Genomic DNA, 21,378 nt, shown 5'->3' with positions numbered 1-21,378 from the left:
CGCAGGAAGGCGGGGTTTATTAATATACCGGTGGGAGAAAGAACACGCCCACTTGGAGACGGCATGGTTTCCATCCTCTTCCTACTCAGCACGGGTTCATAAGACTAATTTATCATCATCATTAATACAGTTCAACGATCAAACGCAGAAAAGCATAAAGGGATTTTATGTGCTGTTTTTTTGTTTTTAAATCAGCTGTTTTGTTTACTGCTGCTGCCTGTGCTGGATTATTATTATTGTCATTATTATTAGTGCTATTAGTGTGTAGCCACAACACTTTACCACCAAATCGGTTTACGCATGACGCATTTAGTGGAAGTTGTAATGATCCACAACGCGACCTGGTGATGACGCTTCTCCCGTAGCGGTGACTTGTGGGCAGGCCCTCGGTCCTCCCTGGCTTTAATCTCACTCTATACTGTAACCCGGGTAGGAAAATGGCTGCTCCGGGAGCTCCAGCGGGTCTTCCTCCGGGTCTCAGTCCCAGCTTTGCCGTCGTCTGCTCGTTTTTAGAGCGATACGGTGCTGCTCTGGACCTCCCAGAAATGACTTTCCCCCAGATGGAGGGATACTTACAGGATACATCATCAGGTGAGGGAGAAAAAAAGGACATTTTACTGTGAAGATGATGAGTATATATTTATATATATAAAGAGGGAGACAGAGAGAGAGAAAGAAAGAGAGAGAGAGAGAAAGAGTCTCTCCATCATCATCATCATCATCATCATGGTGCTGTGGTCTGGTTCAGTGTCTAACAACACATCTGATCTTTTTTTCCTCTCCCCAGCTCTTCGTCACACTGTAAACACTTATTAAAGACCTGAGATCAGGTGTATTCGTGTAGAAAAGCAGTGTAACTAGCTAAGGACTGAGAAACACAGCTCTTGGCTAACATGCTAGTTTTGTGGATTTTAATCTACCGTTATAACCAGATACAACAAGGCCATTATTTTTTGGGTGTAAATACGAATTATAATCACGTATAACCACGTTGTAGTCTCTCCCCCCCAGTCCTCCCCTTCTAACTTGATTCTTTATCGTTTCGGGTCATTAACTAGCATCTTATTCCCGCTAGCTAGCTGTCAGGTGGATTATTTGTGTTATCTTTCCTGTTTTTAACTCTACATCCGAGTCTGGACCAAATATGTCTTCAGTATTTACACTGATATTCAGTGGCTGTGGTTTTCCCAACAATGACATGATGAACATAACACAGTTTAAGGATTTATGGAGTGTAGACAATTATAAATGGACTCATGTTTACATCCAGTTTTAGCTAGCAACATTGAGACGAAACAGGTCTCTTATGCGCATGCGTACAACTTCTGAGCCTAACTTCCTTTCCACATATATATTTTTGCACAAATATCTTCATGTACTATTATTTGTCTAGGCTTAAACGACAGTGCTTAAAACAGAGGTTAATAGCATTTTTACAACACTATATCTCATGTAACATATAGATCAGATAGTTGATAAGATAATAAATGTTAGTAACCTTGTATTAAAGCACATTTTCTACATGAATCATGAAGTAACCAATGGCCAGAGACTCCCTGGGTAATAGATATCGTCTGTAATTATGCACAAAAGTTCTTACAGCAAAAACAGGCTAAACCAAACAGATTTACAAAATCAGAAATGTTAACTGATCTGATGAGTTGAATAAAACACACGGACACGATTTGATCAAATAGACATATTTCTGATGGTTTTATTCTGCATGTCTACAAATGACTACGATCTCGTCAGAACTGACTGTTTCCGTGCAGAAACATTACATCCAGCAAATGTCTACCTAATAGACAATACAGTTGGCTTTCTATCTGAACTATGCATAAAATGCAGATTCAGGTCTACTTACTCTAAGTAAAATCTATCTTTATTTGAAATTATGTTAATAGAACCGCACGTCTTTGTCTGAAGAGTACAAAAACTTTTGCTTTCAATGATTGATGTGTTTTTGGTTTATTGGTTAACTTTTTGCCCCTTTGTAGTTCCACAGCCTCTTGTTGAGCTCCATGTCAAGTTACTCCGCAAACTTGGCAAGTCAGTGACATCAGACAGATGGGAGAAGTATCTTGTTAAGGTAAATGAAACATTTTGCACTTTAGTACGGTTTACCTTAAATATTATATGCTTTTGTCTAGTGATTTTTATTGGTCTAGAATCTTGTTATCTGTCGGATTTTATGATTTTTATTTCATGTAATTTTTTTGATGTAGGCATGTCAGGAGTTCAACAGTACGTGGGCATGGGAGCTGGAGAGGAAAGGATACCCAGAAATGTCCACGGAGTGCAAGGCCGACATACTTAAGGTGCTGCTTTGAAACTTTGAACAGTTTTTATAACATATTTTCATCATAAAAACAAAGTTTTACGAACCTTTGTGGAACTTTGAGAGTGTTCGTTTACCTTAATAATTCAAGACGATTATGTACTGATTTATATGGTCATAATCAGAGTTATATATACAGTTGGTGTATATAGCATGGTGGTGCTGTGGATTGTGTTACATCCTCACATCTCCTGAGTCCCTGGTTCAAACCTTGAGCTTGGGTTACAGTCTGAATGGAGATGTGTTGTTACTGTGCCAGTGTAGGTTTCATCTGGGTTCTCCGATTTCCTCCGACCTCCAAAAAACAACTGGGTTGGCTAGTCTAAATTGCGTGTGTGAGTGTGCGTTTGAATGTGAATTTGTGGGTGTTTGGGTGTGTATGTATGTGTCTGTGTGTGCACCCGGTGTATATCCCGATTCACATCCAGTGTTCTCACGGTAGGCTCTGACCTGCATAAAGCGATTGCTGCAGGTGATCGAACAAATGAATATAGTGATGTACTTTATTATTGTTTAATTACTTATGATATCCGTGTTCAGTAATCACTTCATCCTGGTCAAGACCAATCCCTGGAATACTGGACACAAGGCAGAAATGCACTCTGGGTGAGCTGTCAGTCCGTGACATAATTTATTATCAACAGCTCACTAACCAGCATGATTTTGGTGAGCTGGGAGGAAACTGGAGGACATCAACATAGGCGCTAATCTGCACTCGAACAAGAGCTGTCCTGCAGCACCACTGTGCCTTACTATATGCACACCAGTATTATACAATACATATTAATAGTATCAGCCCCAACATAGTGCGCTACATTACATGCCTTTGATCGCTTGGCTGTTTTACAGTATTTGTGTGAAAGCCAGTTTGATGACAACCTCAAGTTTAAGATGGCAGTGAACGAGGAAGACCCAGAGAAGATGCGCCTGCAGCCGATCGGCAGAGATAAGGAGGGGCTCCTATACTGGTTCCAACTGGACCAAGACCAGAACATTCGGCTCTACGTCGAGGAGCAGGACGATCTGGATGGGTCATCATGGAAGTGTATTGTCAGGTAAGCAGTGATGGAGCAACAGTCTGGAGACAACAAGAAGCTACTAACGAAGATTTAATAATATTGTCCAGACTGAGCTTTTTGTCACCACACAGATGAGGATAGGTTCACTGTTGAATCTGGTTTCTGGGAAGGTGTCCATTTACTTCACACAGACTTCACACTAGGGTCCCAAGGGTCACAAATTCTATAAAATCTCCAGTTGTGTACCGTAAGAGCATCTTTAAGAACATGATTAGGTTCCTTACAATATATTTGTAAAACGAAACTTCTGCAGCTGTTACGATCAGATGTAGCTAAGACGGAATAAATTCGAAGCTAATATTTTGTTGTGAAACACCTTCTATAAACCTTCTGCAGTTAGCAAGTAATAAAAATCAGCCTCGATTGGTACCCTTTTGTCTTTTGATCCCACCTTGAGACGGAATTGTTATAGAAAACTGGAAGCTGTGCAGAATATATTTCTAGCTCAAATTTGAATCTGCTGTTTTGAAAATTATTGTTAAAAATAAGTAAGATCTGTGCCATGACACTGACGATATCTCGTATCTGATGTCCGGCAGAAAGTGTAGATTAGTTTGCTATTACTGAATAACTCTGTGTGTTTGGCTATAAGGCAAATCACACATTTCTGCACACATTTATACACGTTAATAATGAATTATATTAATGCTTTGTGGGTTCCATAGTAACAGCTTGGGGGTGGGCCAATGGTACCCCAGGATTTAAGCGTATGTTTGCCTCGCACCTCTCTGGGTTGAGGTTTGATCCCCGCATAGCCTTTTGTGTGTGTGTGTGTGTGTGTGTGTGTGTGTGTGTGTGTGTGTGGACTTGGCATTGTCTTGGCATTGTCTCCCTGTGCTTAGGGGGGTTTCCTTCATCTATTCTGGCTTCCTCCCCAGTCCAAAGGCTTGCTTTGTTGGCTGACTGGCATCTCTAAATGATCTTGTGTGAATGGGTATGTAAGTCCACTGAGATAGACTTCAGGTTCCTCGTGACCCTGTGTTGGAAAACAGAGGAGAAAATGGATAGATTGGTGATCGCACCTTCACGCTAACAGATCACACCACCTTCACAACCTGTCATGTATTTTGTCTGACTTGAAGGACATTTTTATCTCCAGACATTTCTTGCTTCATTAGCCAAATCTGAAGTAAGGATAAATTTGTATTTGGCTCCATCCTGCAGTAGTGGCTCTTTTTTCATTTTCTGACAGTGAGCCTTGATTGCCTTGAGTTCACTTTCTCTTCTGAACACTTATTAAAAGCTGTGCATTAGCAAAGCAATATTATTTGTCTTAACAGGAATAGGAACGACCTGGCAGACGTTTTGGAGCTCCTTAAGACTAAGGTGGAACCAGCCGTGACAGACGAGGACCGACCCGATGGTACTTCTGGCGTCCCAGGAGATGAGAAACCCTGTGGAGGTACTGTAATAAAACACCGTCCTCCTGTACTTACTGAATAATTATAATCCTGTTGTGTTTATGCAGTTCTTGTCATAAATCACTTCATTATCTGTTTATTGCTCTCTGTGTCTAGGTGTGACTTGAATCTGAATGTGTTGTACATATTTCCCCCCTAAGGTGAACTTAAAGTCCTGAATAAGGCCGCTAAAGTGGAGTGTGCCTCGGAGGAAGAAAGCAAGCCAATTACTTGTAGTGTAAATGTAAATTCTGACCGATCTCTCAAAGAAGAAAGTCAGATCGTGTGTGAAATGAAAAGAAAAGGTTCTGCCGGACCACTTAAACTGGAACAAGAGCAAAAGGAAGAGCTGGAGCTGAAAGCGCTTGGCACTGAAACACCAAAATTGGACCAGACTCCTGTTATAGACAACAGAGTGAGCACAATTAAGAGCCTCATCAAGGATGAGTCGAGAGATACACCTCGACACTGGAACGCCATTTCGGTCGTCATGGCACCCGGTTCCATCAAACAAGAACTTCCAGAAAAGACCGATTCCTGTAAGGACAAAAAAGAGAAAACGCCAGAAGATTTCGAGAGAGCCATGAAAAGTGACCAGCAGGCTAAGATACCACTGAAAAAGAGGGAGCTGAAAAGAAGTGAAGCCTACGACAACAGTCATTACAGCCACGTAAACAATAACAACAACAGCAATGGCAGTGTTTCTGTGGGTGGGATAATTGTACGCAACCCAGCAGCATTGGAGCACACTGGAGAAAAAAAAATTGCAGCATCTCCAATTCTTGGAGAAAATTCACAGGCAAAGGAAAGCACTGAATCTGCCCAGGACAGGGCTGTAGCTCTGATTAAAAGAGAACAGTATGTAGGTTTCGGAGTGATTATGGGCCCGATTGAGAGAAAGCAGACTTTTCCTTTGCCTGATGGTTCAGGAAATTCCACAAAGCCTAGAAACGGACTGCACGAAGATCGTGACATGAAGAGCTTTAAGACTGAGGCGGCACATGCCGAGAGCATACGGCAGTCAGTGTTAGTTAGAAAGCCAAGTATTTCCCAGGCCACTCATCATCTGAGCATGAGCGAAGAGATGACGCTTAGAGTTGAGCACGCAGAGAGTGACGCCAAAGTAAAGGCTCTCGGAGCAGATGCTAAGGGGCGAGCCACATTATTGTTAGCTTTACCCACAGACGGCGAAAATCCTATAGAGTGTAGTGACGGGAAGTCGGTTATCAGGTCTAGGACCGAGCAGGAAATGGTAGCAAAGCTTGAAGAGGCGTGTAGTACGGAAGAGCTGGCTGGAAGCAGAAAGGCTAAAGTGACAAAGATCCCTGATGAAGGGACAGGTGACATCACCGGCGACCAAGCCGCAGAAGAAAACAACAGCAAAGGATTTAAAAGTTCCAAAAAAAGACGGTCCGATAAAGCGAAGCTCAAGTTGCAGAGCGGGGACGATTGGAATAAACTCGAAGACGAGGAAGTGTCCTCAGAGCTTCAGAAAGAAGGCATTCGTCTCAAGATCAAGATCCCGCTTCACAGGCGAACTCCAGAGCTCCGCAGGTCGGCCAGAATCTGCAAGCCCAGTCCCAAGCTGGCAGAGATACAGGAGCGGAAACATACGGTGCCCCCTGCTGCACGGGAAGCAGAAGAGCACGGGGATCAGGAAGAGGAGCGAGCGCTTCACAAGACAGACCTGCACAAGAAAATCAATTCAGATGGACAAATCAAATCCATTAAGGTAATAAGCTAGTCAAATGCCGATCCAGAATATCCCTTAGGGCTGATACATGCTAAATGTTTACAGAATTTAAATCTGTCTCGCGCACATTTCAGGGGAAACGTAGACACAGACGGCCTCGCTGGTCGAAACCTTCAAAAATTCGCAAAATCGTAGCCATTCCAGGAGGTGACGCAGCGTGTGAGAGCAAATCTGAGAGAGATGATAAGAGTGAGATGGATTCACAGCACTCGGAAGAAGCTCCACCCGAAGATGCCTGTAAACACTGCGGCCTCATCAACCATCCTGAACTGGTGGGCCACACATCCATCTCATTCCTATTGAACACATTTACAGAACAAATAAGTAGTGTAATATTAAGTCTTTAAGGAAATTCACAGCAAGTTCGATAACAACAAAAAATAGTTTTCATTTGTGAGTTAACAGTGTGGCAGATACATTTTTTAGCACATCGCCTCCTCCGTGTGTGTGGAGTTTGCATGCTCTTCCTGTGGTTTTGGGGTTTACTCCGGATACCTTGGTCTCCTCCTCCAGTCCAAGGGCATGTAGGCTAACTGACATCTCTAAATTGTCCATAACGTGTGAATAGGTGTGTGAGTGTTTGTGCAATTGTGTCCTGTGATTGCCTGGTATCCTGTCTGGGGTGACCTCTGCCTTGTGACATGAGTTTCCTTGTATTGGCTTCAGACTTCATGTGGCCTAGAAGGATAAGTGGTGCATGGAATGAATGGATGAATGGATGGGTTGTTGAATGGAAGGATTAATGGATGGATGGATAAATGGATTGTTGATTGGATGGGCAGAGGGTTTGATGGATTAATGAATGAATGGATGGATAGATTGTTGGTTGTATGGATGGATGAATGGATTCATGGATGGACGGATGTTCTCTATGTAACACATGTTGTGTTCTCCACATGATGCCATAGAGATCCTTTCATCACCTTGTTCTTACATTATCGATCACAGGGTTTGCAAAATTGCTAGCCTGATGTCCCATGGCTATCGTGTTTTCCAGCCAGGCTACCAGAAAGTACAGTATCTCCGTCGTGCCCGTAAGGCTATCTCATAGGTACGGTGCTGCCACGGCTGCAGGTTTTCAGTGACGCACTGGGGTAATTTATTGCGGACGACACCGTATGCGAAGTGCATCTCCACGTCTTTAAAATTGGCGATTAGTAATGTAATTAAGGTACATAATAACATGCATGCATAATAAATTTCACCCTAGTAAAACATATTTGTCTTTCTGTGGATGGAATCTGTATTATTATGAGAGCTATAATAATACAGATGACACATTCTCTTTTAGTTTTTTCTCTTTTAGTTTCTCTTTTAGTTTGCTTTACATTGCTTTGTTTTCTTTTTTTTTTCAACTCATTGACGACACTTTATTCATTTTTTTAAGTGAACATTTGCATGTTTAGTGCTTAGATTAACTGTTTTGGACTGCGGTAAAGTGCTACACTTCTCGTTCAGTGTGCGACTGCGATCCTTTGTATGTGTTTAACCCTCGCATGTTATACACTAGCGACTGACTGAGGAGCGCCTGGCGCCTTTCTGTGATTCTGTCCATGATGGAACCAGTCTAGAACAGTATCTTTTCAGCCTGTGTGTGAGTGCAGCAATGTATTTACTTTAACTTTCAATTCGCAGTGCAAACCGTGTATAAGGAGCGGCCGTGCTGATTTTACAAGATGCTCTGGATCTGTTGCACACGATTCCCCCGACATCGTCCTGTCGGTTATTTCTATCCTCGTGTGATAAGTGAAATCTCGCGCAGCAATGTTAAACACGGGACAGCGATTGTATTCGCGGTGGAGAAAAATACGAAAATAGTTTTTGATCGATGTTTTATCTTCTTTACAATATTCTACATTTAAAAAGTTTTTTTATTCAGGGTACTTAAATTCATTTAGGGCTACCAAAAGACTCCTGTGCCTGCCCGAAAGACTACCAGAGATTTTGAAATTTTAAAAGGGAGAGAAGCCCTTAGACTGAACTTGTGTCCCAAATCACATACTGTACATATGCGCTATTCTACACATTCTGGTAGAGATGCCACTACCCTTCTAAAACTCATCCACTATCTGGTAGAAGACATAGTGCATAGTGTCTCATGTGGGACACTTACTATTGGCTTGAATTGTGACAGTGAAATTAGAAAAGTGTATTAAATAGCGGCATCAACATCTTGTCCATTGAACACCCTGATTCTATATAATCATCTAATGTCTATATATATATATTTTATTTTCCCAGATTTTGCTCTGTGACCGGTGCGACAGCGGCTACCACACGGCCTGCCTGCGACCTCCTCTGATGATCATACCTGATGGAGAATGGTTCTGCCCTCCGTGTCAGCATGTGAGTAGTCACACAAAGTCTAAGTTCCATCATCAGTTTAACCACATGATTGTGACTTCGACAAGCATGACAAGGCTTTATCAGGGGACATTTCAGACACAATATGGCCACATACGTTTATTTTTGCTCCCGTTGGCTAACTGGGTAGCGAACTCACAATCATTTATACGATTCGGGTTAAAGGTGCAGCCAACGAGATTTCATATTTTAGCTCAGAATTTCCCTTTGGGCGTTATAGTGGATGTCACTGAGAAAATACAGCTAGAAAAATTTTCCTTCTTTATTTCATGTTGCAAAGAAGATGATTATTTTGATTCTTTTTTTATACTCACTGTGTATACTTAAATTAGTGTATCCTTTTTGCCTGCCTCGAGGGCACCACAAAGACACGAGACATTCAGTGTGTTCAGTTTAACGGCTGTCCTTTCATTAGCACGTGTTGGGGGAAGAAATTAGAAACAGTGTTTAAATGTTAAGATCTAAATGTTAAGATGTAAAAAAACAACATCCTGAATCAGCTTTGGTGTCTCTGTGAGTGTGTGTGTATGTGTGTGCTATAAATGCTATAAATACTTGAAGACTCAGCCTTTTATCTGCTAGAACCTCGGTCCAGTCCAGTTTTCTTCTTCATACATCATACACTGCCTTCATCAGATTAGGTTTGGAGACTATTTTTGTTCATTAGACTAGTTTTCTGATGCTTTCTGGTGCTAATCCTTTGTTTTGAGTAGTTGTCTTGTTTGTTTCCCTATTAAATATAGATTCATTTTCTTTTTTTACCCATATATTATGAAAGATGCAAACCTTTGCGCTCCACCGTTTATGTATAAATAATATTCGATGGTCTTTTATCAAATTCAGTTTGTTTTTCATGTGGTTCAGACAGTCATGGGGTAAAAATGACTAGGCACTAGAGAGAATCCTGACATCGGCCCAGCTTATAGGAGTTAAGAGGGCAGAATTGACGAAGGGAATGGCGTACTTTCTCTCTGCTCATCAGTCAGAGTGGTGATATTGGCCAGTCGTCTTTGTCTGTGAGCTCATGTATGCGGAAGGAGGTAGATAAGGCTTGTAACGCTGCCATGAGAGCAACAGTTAAAGATGCCTGGCTTTACTTGTGTCCTGAAGCTTAGGCATGAAGGTTAGATAGATGGCTGATGACTGGGGATCGGCAGGTGAACAAATTGAGTAGAAAAACATTCGTCCATTCATTCATTCATTTTCTATGGCTTATCCGAACTTCTCGGGTCACAGGGAGCCTGTGCCTATCTCAGGCAGGATACACCCTGGACGGAGTGCCAACCCATCTCAGGGCACACACACACTCTCATTCACTCACACACACACTACGGACAATTTTCCAGAGATGCCAATCAACCTACCATGCATGTCTTTGGCCCGGGGGAGGAAACTCCACACACACAAGGCGGAGGCGGGAATCGAACCCCCAACCATGGAGGTGTGAGGCGAACGTGCTAACCACTAAGCCACCATGCCCCCAGTAGAAAAACAGGGAAAATAAATTGATACACACTTTTAAAGAAAGTTGCACGTATGAAGACCTTTCTAAACTGTTTATTCACTACACACAGAGCTATTACTTGATGTACATACAAGACATAATACTCACTTCATTGTAATTGTGCAGTATGAGCAAGCCTGTAGCGAGCTGTGCGATGTCGTTTTTTTTTTTTTTTAGAAGTTGCTGTGTGAGAGGCTGGAGGAACAGCTGCAGAACCTGGACACGGCCCTGAAGAAACGGGAACGAGCCGAGAGGAGGTGCAGATGCTGCCCACGCAACACACACACACACACACACACACACACACACACACACACACGCCTGTTTAAGCATTTTGGCCGGGTATACTAATTCAGACCTGCACGTTTTCTCCCATGATTTTGTATTTGTAGGCGTGAGCGCTTGGTTTATGTGGGAATCAGTGTGGAAAACATCATACCCAATCCAGTAAGTACATCTCATCTCATTCCTTTTAAACACACTGTGAATGAGCTGTTGATTTTTGTTGATTTTCTACAACAGCACCTCAGTAACGCTAAGCTACAATAATGCTAGCTGCAGTTTACAGGTTTATATCAATGTCTTTGTTATTGTTTCCATGGTAACCATTAAATCATAGAGACTTTATGACTAATAAAGAAATGTTTTTGGTTTTTTTTAGCAAAGATAAACAGATAATCATACACGTGGATGTAAGCTTAGATGTTTATTTAATATTTATAACAGAAGTCTGGACCATGACTAAGTCTTCAGGATACAGGGATTTGCGGTTTGACAGTGTGTAGTTTGACTTGGCATATACACTCACCGTCCACTTTATTAGGAACACATTTACACTTGTTTATTTATGCAGCTATATTATTAGCCAGTCAGGTGGCAGCAGTGCGATTAAAAAAAAAGACATACAGATACAAGTTAAAGAGCTTGAGGTAATATTCCAACATCAGAACTGGAGAAACTCATGGTGTGATCTCTGTGACTTGGTCATGGCATGGTTGTTGGTACCAGTGGTGCTGGTTTACAAATTTCAAACAATGCTGATCTCCAGTGATTTTCACACACAACAGTCTATAGAGTTAACAGAGGAAAAAACGAATAACTTTTGAGTGAGCAACATTTCTGTTTGGGAGAAACACCTTGTTGAAGGGAAAGGGCAGAGGAAAATGGCCAACATGGTTTAAGATACATAAGTAATCACTCTTTACAGCCGCGGTAAGCTGAAGAGCATCTTAGCACACACAAATCTTTGTGTTAATTGTGTTGGTTGCGTTAGCTACAACAGCAAAAGACCACATTTGGTTCCACTGCTTTCAGGAATCTGAGGGCCTTTTTACACCTGGTCACTTCATGTGTTTTCTCTGATCCGATTGCTATCTGATTTGTTAAAACCGTTCCATTTACATTAGGCCACATAAATGCGTCTTGGCGAATCGGATATCGATCCAATCTTTCTACTCCCGCCCAAAATGCAAATATATTTTACTTCATTTTCCAGGATAATTGAAATGGAACACGCTTTGGTGTGTGCGGTTTTCAGAATGCAATCAAAAAGAAGACGAAAAAACTTGTTACGACGGTTATGCTACAAAAATCAGCATTTACTGTTTGCTGCATTTTAGCTAGCAGCAGCAGTGCATTTTAAGATCCAACGAGACCCCTGGGTGATAGATCGTAGCCAGCACTTGTGAGTGACGTACTTCCGTTTGGGAGGAGTATAGCGCTGACGTATGTGGCTTGAACAACCACATTCATTTACACCTGTCCAGTTTCATCTGAAATTCATCAGAAAACCTCCTGAAGTGGTTTGAACGATGATTTATATGAAAACGTTTCGGAGGGCATTTAGACCTGTTCTTTTTACGATCGGATAGCTATCTGGTCACAGAAAACGCATGAAGTGACCAGGTGTAAAAACCCACTGAGTCCCTCATGGTCATGGATTTACCGATACCGGACAATTAAACTATCAAACTGTTTACATACTGTTTTGCACACTGTTTTTGCTCTTTGCACAGGCTGTTTTGTACAATTCATTACAATACTTTATATAACTGCTGCTATTACATTAAGGGTTCATTCCTGTATTTTTGCACATGTACTGTATAAAGTATGTATTCTGGTCGGCACTGCTTTTGTGTATTGTCTTGTAGTGTTCTGTATCATTTATTTGCCTGTGTTGTTCTATGTAGCTCTGTCTTTGTTCTATGTAGCACCAGGGTTCTGGAGAAACGTCATCTCATTTCACTATGTACTGTGTCAGATATATATGGTTCAAATGACAATAAAAGCTACTTGACTTGACTTGAATTTTAAAGAATTTTCAGCTGTCCAGTTTGAGTGAGTCCAGATCTGTGCCCATTTGCCCTCAGACTCGTGTCCTTAGTTGACAGAAGTGGAAGCTCCTTCAAAAAAAAAGAAAAGCTATCTGTTCAATTGTAACTTTAGACATATTTGCTGAGAATATTTTTTGACTCCGCAATAAATCGGGCAGCCGTTTGACCAAGCGGATTCATAATCCAATTCTTCCACTTCCCCACAGGATGCTGATGCAGAGGATGAAAAACAAGAGAAAAAAAAAGGTGCAAAGAAGTGTAAGAACCTGGAGAGGAGATCCACACGAAAGAGAAAGTCCATTAGTTACAGGTGAGTTTTGTTCCACTCAGACCTGACGATCGCTCGTCTTGCAAACACATTCGGTTTATTAACTTATTCATTCAATTATCTACCAGGTTTGACGACTTTGATGAAGCCATCGATGAAGCAATAGAGGAAGACGTCCAGAATTCGGATGGTGGAGGTGAGGGAATGTGTATGCACAAGCAGATGAAAGGATGTCATTTTGTTCATTTTTTCGGAAAAAGTTGAAGTGTTTTGTGTCATTTCCCTTAGACGTGGGTCTCGGTAAGGATATGGCAGATATCACGGACCAGGAAGAGAGAGAGGAAGCCAAAGAGATCCGAAAGCCTGTGAAAATCCCTGCTCCGTGCAAGAGGAAACGCCGCCGGAGACTTAACGATTTAGACAGCGAAAGCACACTGGATGAGGAGGAGAGCGAGGATGAGTTTCAGATCAGTGACAGGTGAGTTGTTGTCGTTGATTGAGCTTACAGAGGATGTGGGGTCAGTCGTGGCCTAATGGTTAGAGAGTCTGACTCGTAACTCCAAAGGTTGTGGGTTCGAGTCTTGAGCCGGCCACAACTGAGGTGCCCTTGAGCAAGGCACCGAACCCCCCAACTGCTCCCCGAGCACCGCAGCATAAATGGCTGCCCACTGCTCTGGGTGTGTGTTCACGGTGTGTGTGTGTTCAGTGCTGTGTGTGTGCACTTTGAATGGGTCAAATACAGAGAACGAATTCTACGTATGGGTCACCGTACATAGCTGTATGTCACATCACTTCACTTCACAGTGCCCTGCAAAAGTATTCATACCCACTGAACATTTTCACACTTTACAACCACAAAGAAAAATGTATTTTATTGGGATTTTATGAAATAGAAAATTATAAATGGTGTCCAATTTTTTTTTTACAAATAAATATCAAAGTGTGGTGTGCATTTGTATTCAGCCCCCTTTACTCTGATACCCCTAACTAAAATGCAGTGACACCAACTGCCTACAGAAGTCACCTAATTAGTAAATAGAGTGCACCTGTGTGTAATTTAATCTCAGTATAAATACAGCTGTTCTGTGAAGCCCTCAGAAGTGTGTTAGAGAACATTAGTGAACAAACAGCATCGCATCATGAAGACCTAGGAACACACCAGACAGGTCAGGGATAAAGTTGTGGAGAAGTTTAAAGCTGGGTTAGGTTATAAATTAATATCCCAAAGCCTTGAACATCTCACAGAGCACTGTACAATCCATCATCCGGAAATGGAAAGACTATGGCACAACTGCAAGCCTACCAAGACATGGCCGTCCACCTAAACCAGCAGTGTCCAGTCTTATCCACAAAGGGCCGGTGGGGGTGCAGGTTTTCATTCCAACCAAGCAGAAGCCACACCTGATTCCACCTGTTTAAATCAGTTGTTCTTGGCTTTTAGTAGACTCTGGTGTGGCTTCTGCTTGGTTGGAATGAAAACCAAGCACACCGGCCCTTTCCAGATAAGACTGGACATCGCTGACCTAAACTGACAGGCCATGCAAGGAGAGCATTAATCAGAGAAGTAGCCAAGAGGCCCATGGTCACTCTGGAGGAGCTGCAGAGGTCCACAGCTCAGGTGGAAGAATCTGTCCACAGGACAACTATTAGTCATGCACTCCACAAATCTGGTCTTCATGGAAGAATGGCAAGAAGAAGGCCATTGTTGAAAGAAAGCCATACGAAATCCTGTTTGCAGTTTGCGACAAGCCATGTGGGGGACACAGCAAGCATGTGGAAGAAGGTGCTCTGGTCAGAAGAGACCAAAATTAAGCTTTTTGGCCGAAATTCAAAATGTTATGTGTGGCAGAATCCTAACACCACACATCCCCCTGAACACACCATCCCCACCGTGAAACATGGTGGTGGCAGGATCATGTTGTGGGGATGCTTTTCTTCAGCAGGACAGGGAAGCTGGTCAGAGTTGATGGGAAGATGGATGGAGCTAAATACAGGGCAATCTTAGATGAAAACCTGTTAGAGTCTGCAAATGACTTGAGAAGACTCAAGGTTCACCTTCCAGCAAGACAATGACCCTAAACATACAGCCAGAGCTACAATGGAGTGGTTTAGATCAAAGCATATGTATGTGTTATAACGGCCCAGTCAAAGTCCAGACCTAAATCCAATTGAGAATCTGTGGCGAGACCTGAAAATCGCTGTTCACAGACGCTCGCCATCCAATCCGACTGAGCTTGAGCTATTTTGCAAAAAAGAATGGGCAAAAGGTTGTTCTACAAAGTATTGACTCAGTGGGGCTGAAAAAAACATTGCAAAAAACATTTGGACACTATTTATCATTTTCCTTCCACTTCACAATTATGTGCCACTTTGTGTTGGTCTATCACATAAAATCCTAATAAAATACATTTTTGTTTGTGGTTGTAACGTGTGTCAAAACGTCAAAAAGTTCAATGGGTATGAATACTTTTGCAAGGCACTGTACAAACATCTGGCCACTAACACATCAGTAATCAGCCTTTCTGTCCTATCTCTTCTGTCCCCTTCCTTTGAGCCCAGTATGGAGGAGGATGAGTTTGTGGTGTCAGGGGATGATGGAGGCAGCGATGCTGATGCTGCATCCTGGGATGGGAGTGAGAGAGGCAGCATCACCAGCAGTGTAGAGCGTCTGCCTCCGACCAGGGGGACAGCCAGAAACGGCCAAGCACAGAGAACTAAGAGGAGGACACGCAGATCAGCTCGACGCAACCGAGGCTCTTCAGAGGAGGAGGAAGAGGAGGAGGAAGAAGAGGAGGAGGACATAGGTTTGTAGTCATAATAATGTTCCTCTATTCTAAAAATTTGGAACACTTAATGTCTTTTATTTTTGTGCGATTTTGTGTTTTTAACTTTGTTTTCTGTTTCATTTTTACATTAATCATAAAACAGTTATTTTATATTAATGCTTGTAACACAATTTAAATGTGATTATTTCAGACTGTACATGTATTTTATAGCATAAATGTATTTTATTCAAATGTTTAGTAAAAAAAAAAAATAAAGCAGCTGCCTCATCTATAAACAAACATTAGAATTTTGTGTTATTTGCTAGGATTTTCATGTTGTTCTAGTTAATATTTAATTAATTACATACTGTGACACCATACTTATTGGGACATAAATGGGGAAATGGACGACAGGCTTGAGACTGATTCTTTAATTTTTCAAAAAACATTTTCTTTGCTTTTAGAGATTTTATCTGGCATACGCACACACAGATGGCTCTCGTCACTCCAATCTTTTTTCCCTTAAAACTTAACACAGGTGGGATCCAAACTTTTCCTGACTCCGCCCTCTATTTTCAAACGGTGCCTGATCACACACTCGCTTCCACAAACATTATCCTTCATTCATTTATTCATCAGCTGTATCCTGGGTCCAGGTCACAGTGCATTTATCCCCTGAATGAGACACCAGTCCCAGTAAAGGGAAAATTTAACATCACAATACTGTAAAACTTTTTGGGAGGCAGAAAAAATAGAACCCAGAGAAAACCTACATTGACATGCTGAAGAACATGTGTAGAAACTCCACACAAACAGTAACAGAACTCTGGATTATTATCCATTTGTAAAGCTAATCTAAACGTTAAACATTTACAGCGTTTCTCTGGTTTTCCCTGCTGTAGACACAGAGGGCTCCAGTGAGGTCAGTGACAGCGATGTGAATCTGAGCAGAAGGCGGTCACGGCGTAGTCGGAAAGCCCAGATCAACTATTGCGAGACGTCCGAGTCAGAGGGGTCGCATAAAGCCTCAGAACGGAAAATTAACCAAGCGCCACGCCGCCGGCGAATTTCCAGCTCCAACAGTGAGTCAGCTCTCTAATCTGTTTTACTGTCTGAACTTCCATTAGTCTCTGTTGAGCATTAAAGCTGCCTACTGTTAAACCGGTAGCTATACACTTCCCTTTATTTGTTACCTACATTCACTATATATCATAATAAATATCATTTTTGATTGAATCATTCCTTTAAAATCTACCAGTTCTAATCCCTCGGAATTTAAGGGAACGTCTGCAGCAGTGGAACGTCTGCATTTAGCTGGTATTCAACGCCAAATCAATAAATGTCTCTTTGTACACTATTGTATTATTTTATTGCCTAATAAAACATATGTACCATCCATTTTTATTAGGAACGCCTGTACAACTGTTCCAGAGCAATAGTTAAAGAATAATACTCAACAAAGAAGATAGATAGATAGATAGATAGATAGATAGATAGATAGATAGATAGATAGATAGATAGATAGATAGATAGATAGATAGATAGATAGATATCTTAATCATCCCTAATTAATTTAAAGCTTTTAGTATTATATTAAACAATACTAATTCATCTGCATTTCATTCCAGCGTCTGTCATTTCTAAAGACTCCGAGCCGGAGGATGATTCTGACTCGAGGAGCAGACACCGAGGCCGAAAGAGACAGTCCACGAGAGAAGACTCCAAACAGAGGCACAAATGGCTCAAACTAAAACCAGCAAGAAGTTCGAGCGAGGAAGACGAAGAATCGGACGAGGAACAAGACACTGGCGCGTCCGATGAGGAAAAGAGGCCTCACCTTAAAAGCCTGAACCGCATCGAATCGGACGAGGAAGAAGAGGACGAAGCGGACGAAGCGGAGAAAAGACAGCTGAGAAAGATTGGTGGAAAACAGGATAGCGAAGTTACAGACTGCAGGGAGCTGAGTGTGAGGGCACACACTAGAGGCTCGAAGGACTCCATGTTGAAGCACAACGGCCTGCTTCCTCCAAGATCTTCAGCTCGGGATGAAGATGAAGATGAGGACGAGGAGGAGGATGACCTCTCCGCCGCTACGGACTTTGTTAACTTTGTTTTTGACAGCGAACAGTTATCCTGATGTGCTGACAAAATTTCATATATTATTTTCTCATTGCCTTCTCTTTTTTTTTTTCTCTTTTTTTGTGAATGTTTTTCAGTGTACTGGACCAATCCAAGTTTCCAGAGGAATTCTTATGTGATGTCCGAACACACTTTAGTTACATACATCATGCACATGTCAGATGTAGAGCAGGGTCTCGGTGCACATCCTGATTTTTATGAGTGGAGGGTGCAACAATTTAAAGTTACATTTGATCAACTAGTCGCACTTGATCATATGACATGGCAACATTAGACATTTCTCTAATGTTAGCTACCTTGTTAGTGCACCTGGGTCATGGCTTTTAATTCCACCGTGTAATTACCAATAGACTGGTATATCTGAATTTAAAGCCCTTGTTAATGAAATACGCTAAAAAAAAAATCCAACTGTATGGATACTGACTGTAGACTAATATAGACTCAAAACACTAAGGTTATATTTCACATTTATGGTTCTATTTTCAAGAAGCTCCAAAACAGAATGAAAACTGAACATAAAGTCTTGAACTGGTCTGGATTTTATTCTTGAAGAAAGATTAAGGATTCTGTAGTACGTCAATGATGGTAATTTTTTATTTTTTTCTTCAGTGAGCCAAATCTTTTACCTCGACTCAACAATAAGAGTTGACATTTTAAGTTCCCTGATGATTCATTATTCAAAACCAGAGATTAATATTTTCACTCTTAAATTTTCATAGTTTGCGATCTTGATGGCCAAAACTGTTGCAGTTCTTCAGGCTGCATCACACAGTTTAGATTTCATTTACATTATTATAACTGATGAATACGTTTAGAACATCTTAAAAAAAATAGCAGTACAGCAGATGCTTCCTATCTTGTTCTTCATGCACACAGCTTGGAGTCAAACCCACAGGTTTTAAGAATCACACTAAAGGCAACTCGGATGTTAAAAAGAGGTTAACATTGAAGTATTTTGAATAAAACACACTGCTGGAGTGACAAACTAAATGTCTCTTATATGCGAATCATTGAAAGCTGACTCGTTTACAAATGACACATTACTTTGGTTCACCTCGATACATCAGGGTTACTTGCAGAAATCAGACACATGGATAACTACAATGCATAATAGTTTTCATGCGTGTGATCTCTAGGGTGGACTAAAGTCGTTTTTTTTTTGTGAATGAGCCAACTTTCGTTGATGCACATATCAATGAATTTGGTATTAAGCAAATCACTGACTAGGCCAGACTGTATAAATGAAATGCAGTTTAAATCTGTGGGAACGCTATCTAACTAGGATTAGTTTGTTATTTTGAAAAATTGTGAAGGAGTATGCTATATAATGAACATTATAAACATTTTGGGTTTCCTAGAACATGCTTTTCTGGGACAAATAATCATCACCTGGCTTGCTTTGTGATGCGGCCTGCAGAGTTTCTCTTATTACCCCCAAAGTTGAATCTCCAATTCTACTTTGCTAATTTTTAATTCCTTAAAAAAAAAAAAAACGGTTCATACTTTTGCCGTTTATAGTTCATAGTTTCAGACCATCCATGCTACAAACTAGTCCCTGTAATCACGTACATTTTGGCAGCTATACATGACCAAGTCATTCCCTCCCCTGCCTCATATTTTCTCTGTCTAAAAGTTTGTCATGTTACAGAGAAATCAAAATGAACTGAAGACTCCCATGGTGGAATCCTTACTGATTAAATCTTTGGTTGTATTAAAGTGAGCATTTGAAAATAAACCTGTGATTTGAATTCCAGCCGGCAGTCCTGTTAGAACTGCTGAAAATTAATCACGTTTAAACCAATTTGATGTCCTGTGGTAAACATAAACATAACACCTAGAAGATAGCACTATAATGGAAGCTATTCTCATCAAAATAGTTAAACATAAATAGCTAGTGAGCTTGGTAATAACTATTTCAACTATTAACATACATAGATGTGTATTAAAATTGCATATTGAATAAGTTTTTGTTACTTCAAGAAGGTATTACAAAATTAGCTTAAACAACTTCATTGTCTTGAAACCGTAGCTTTGGTCAATTCTTTTGTAGGGATTGTGTTGATGGAACACCTCAGTCAACATGCTGGTTTGTAATTACTCATAAAATCGTCTTCATAACATTTTACTAGCAAATTGTGGAACTACCTAATGTGAGATATCAAACTACTGCTAACAAAGTAAGCAGGTATTAAAGCTAACTAGTTAGCTAGCTAATGTTAACACAGTGCTTTATTTTTATAACTTTGGTTAAAAATTACTGTGCTTATACTGTGTAACTAAAAGTTTTTAAGCACTACTTTAAGCCCAATAAATATTAAAAAAAAAAAAAAGCTAAGAGATGATGTCTTATGATCAAGTTTGCACTGATCGACTGATCAAATCCAGTCCTTATTGACTCAGGGAAAATCAGGATGTGTGTGTCTCGGAAATCCATGTACATTATAGCTGTTCCTCAGAAAGAAAAGCACTGTAATTTGTAAGGCCAGTAATGTTTTATTTGTCTAACACAAGCTTCTTTCAGCCTGTAGACACTGTATATTTTATGCTTGTATGCTAGCACCTTTGAAATCAGTGGTTTTAGTAATGTTTTCGGTTTTATCCACTGTAAAGAAAAAAAAGTTTTTTTTGGGTTTTTTTTATATGAGAAAGAGATTCTGTGGGAATCGGTTTGGAACAGTTTTGAATAACAATCCTCGATGCCAGCCTGTGTTTAATTAATACATTTACTTTGTTTAGGGAGAATCTTAACCCGACCATATTGATGTATTGAGGTGTTTTGCCATCAGAAAAGAAAAAAAAGTGCCACAAAATATCAGTGCACAGAGTTTAGAGGTTAAAGCAAGTTAGCAGCTTTTTATGGAAATGACTTACATACAGAATCTAGCTACTTTACGATAGTAGTGTCTTATTACTATCCTAGATCTGATTTCTGAAAATGGTTGTCTATTTAAAGTTGTGTATATTTTGAATTGTTCCCCAAATTTTGTCAAATTATAGTGCATCTGCAAAGGTAACCTAAGGTGCTTCAATCTGTCCATGCTTTTTTTTTCTTTTCTTTTTTTTTTTGGGTTCTCTTTGAGTTTTTTTAATACTGTATAAAATGTATGTGCCTGTTGACTTGCCCCTAGGCTGAAGTAAATTTTCTTGACTGAATGCACTTATCAAAGCACCTTTGATTGTACCAGATGGTCCAGCCCAGCACTACACAGTTTCGACTCTTGTTCAAAAGCACTTTAAACAAAGCCCTCTTCTTCCACAACACCCCTCTCACCCCAATTCATTCACAACTCGTGCTGTGTGCTCTACTTGGTTATTTGAAACACAACACTACCAAATCATTCCAGGTACACACCACATCAACCAAGTCTGGAGTCCCGGTGAATGTGGCCTTTGTCTGCTGTAAAGTTATTCAACTGGAATGAGTGTTACTCATAT

The 21,378-nt window shown here is 40.8% G+C and overlaps 1 protein-coding gene across 2 annotated transcripts; it reads left to right on the top strand.

Moving 5' to 3' along the window:
• The first annotated feature begins 56 nt into the window (after positions 1 to 56).
• rsf1a (remodeling and spacing factor 1a) lies at positions 57 to 21,096 on the top strand. 2 transcript variants are annotated; one of them, XM_027145766.2, is made up of 16 exons: positions 57 to 591; positions 1,998 to 2,089; positions 2,226 to 2,318; positions 3,188 to 3,393; positions 4,698 to 4,819; positions 4,979 to 6,549; positions 6,645 to 6,842; positions 8,812 to 8,916; positions 10,616 to 10,695; positions 10,831 to 10,885; positions 12,978 to 13,081; positions 13,168 to 13,235; positions 13,328 to 13,517; positions 15,599 to 15,843; positions 16,707 to 16,886; positions 17,433 to 21,096. In XM_027145766.2, the coding sequence occupies exons 1-16, from the start codon at positions 438 to 440 to the stop codon at positions 17,939 to 17,941; spliced, it is 3,972 nt and encodes a 1,323-aa protein (XP_027001567.2). In that variant the 5' UTR covers positions 57 to 437; the 3' UTR covers positions 17,942 to 21,096. The 2 variants fall into 2 exon arrangements, with proteins under 2 accessions (XP_027001567.2, XP_047678467.1); XM_047822511.1 differs by having other exon boundaries at positions 15,557 to 15,843.
• The last annotated feature ends 282 nt before the right edge of the window (positions 21,097 to 21,378 follow it).

The sequence above is a fragment of the Tachysurus fulvidraco genome, chromosome 13 (genome assembly GCF_022655615.1).
Source record: "Tachysurus fulvidraco isolate hzauxx_2018 chromosome 13, HZAU_PFXX_2.0, whole genome shotgun sequence".
Taxonomy (NCBI): Eukaryota; Metazoa; Chordata; class Actinopteri; order Siluriformes; family Bagridae; genus Tachysurus; species Tachysurus fulvidraco.
The sequence above is the reverse complement of the archived record's forward strand: the minus strand, read 5'-3'. Positions and strand labels throughout refer to the sequence as shown.

What these genes read in the sequence shown, in the direction of transcription:
- rsf1a (XM_047822511.1), top strand. Translation starts at nt 438, where the DNA reads ATGGCTGCTCCGGGAGCTCCAGCGGGTCTTCCTCCGGGTCTCAGTCCC. An exon ending in AAAACATCATACCCAATCCA is followed by an intron (nt 10,886 to 12,977) that starts GTAAGTACATCT and finishes ACTTCCCCACAG; the next exon opens with GATGCTGATGCAGAGGATGA. An exon ending in CCAGAATTCGGATGGTGGAG is followed by an intron (nt 13,236 to 13,327) that starts GTGAGGGAATGT and finishes CATTTCCCTTAG; the next exon opens with ACGTGGGTCTCGGTAAGGAT.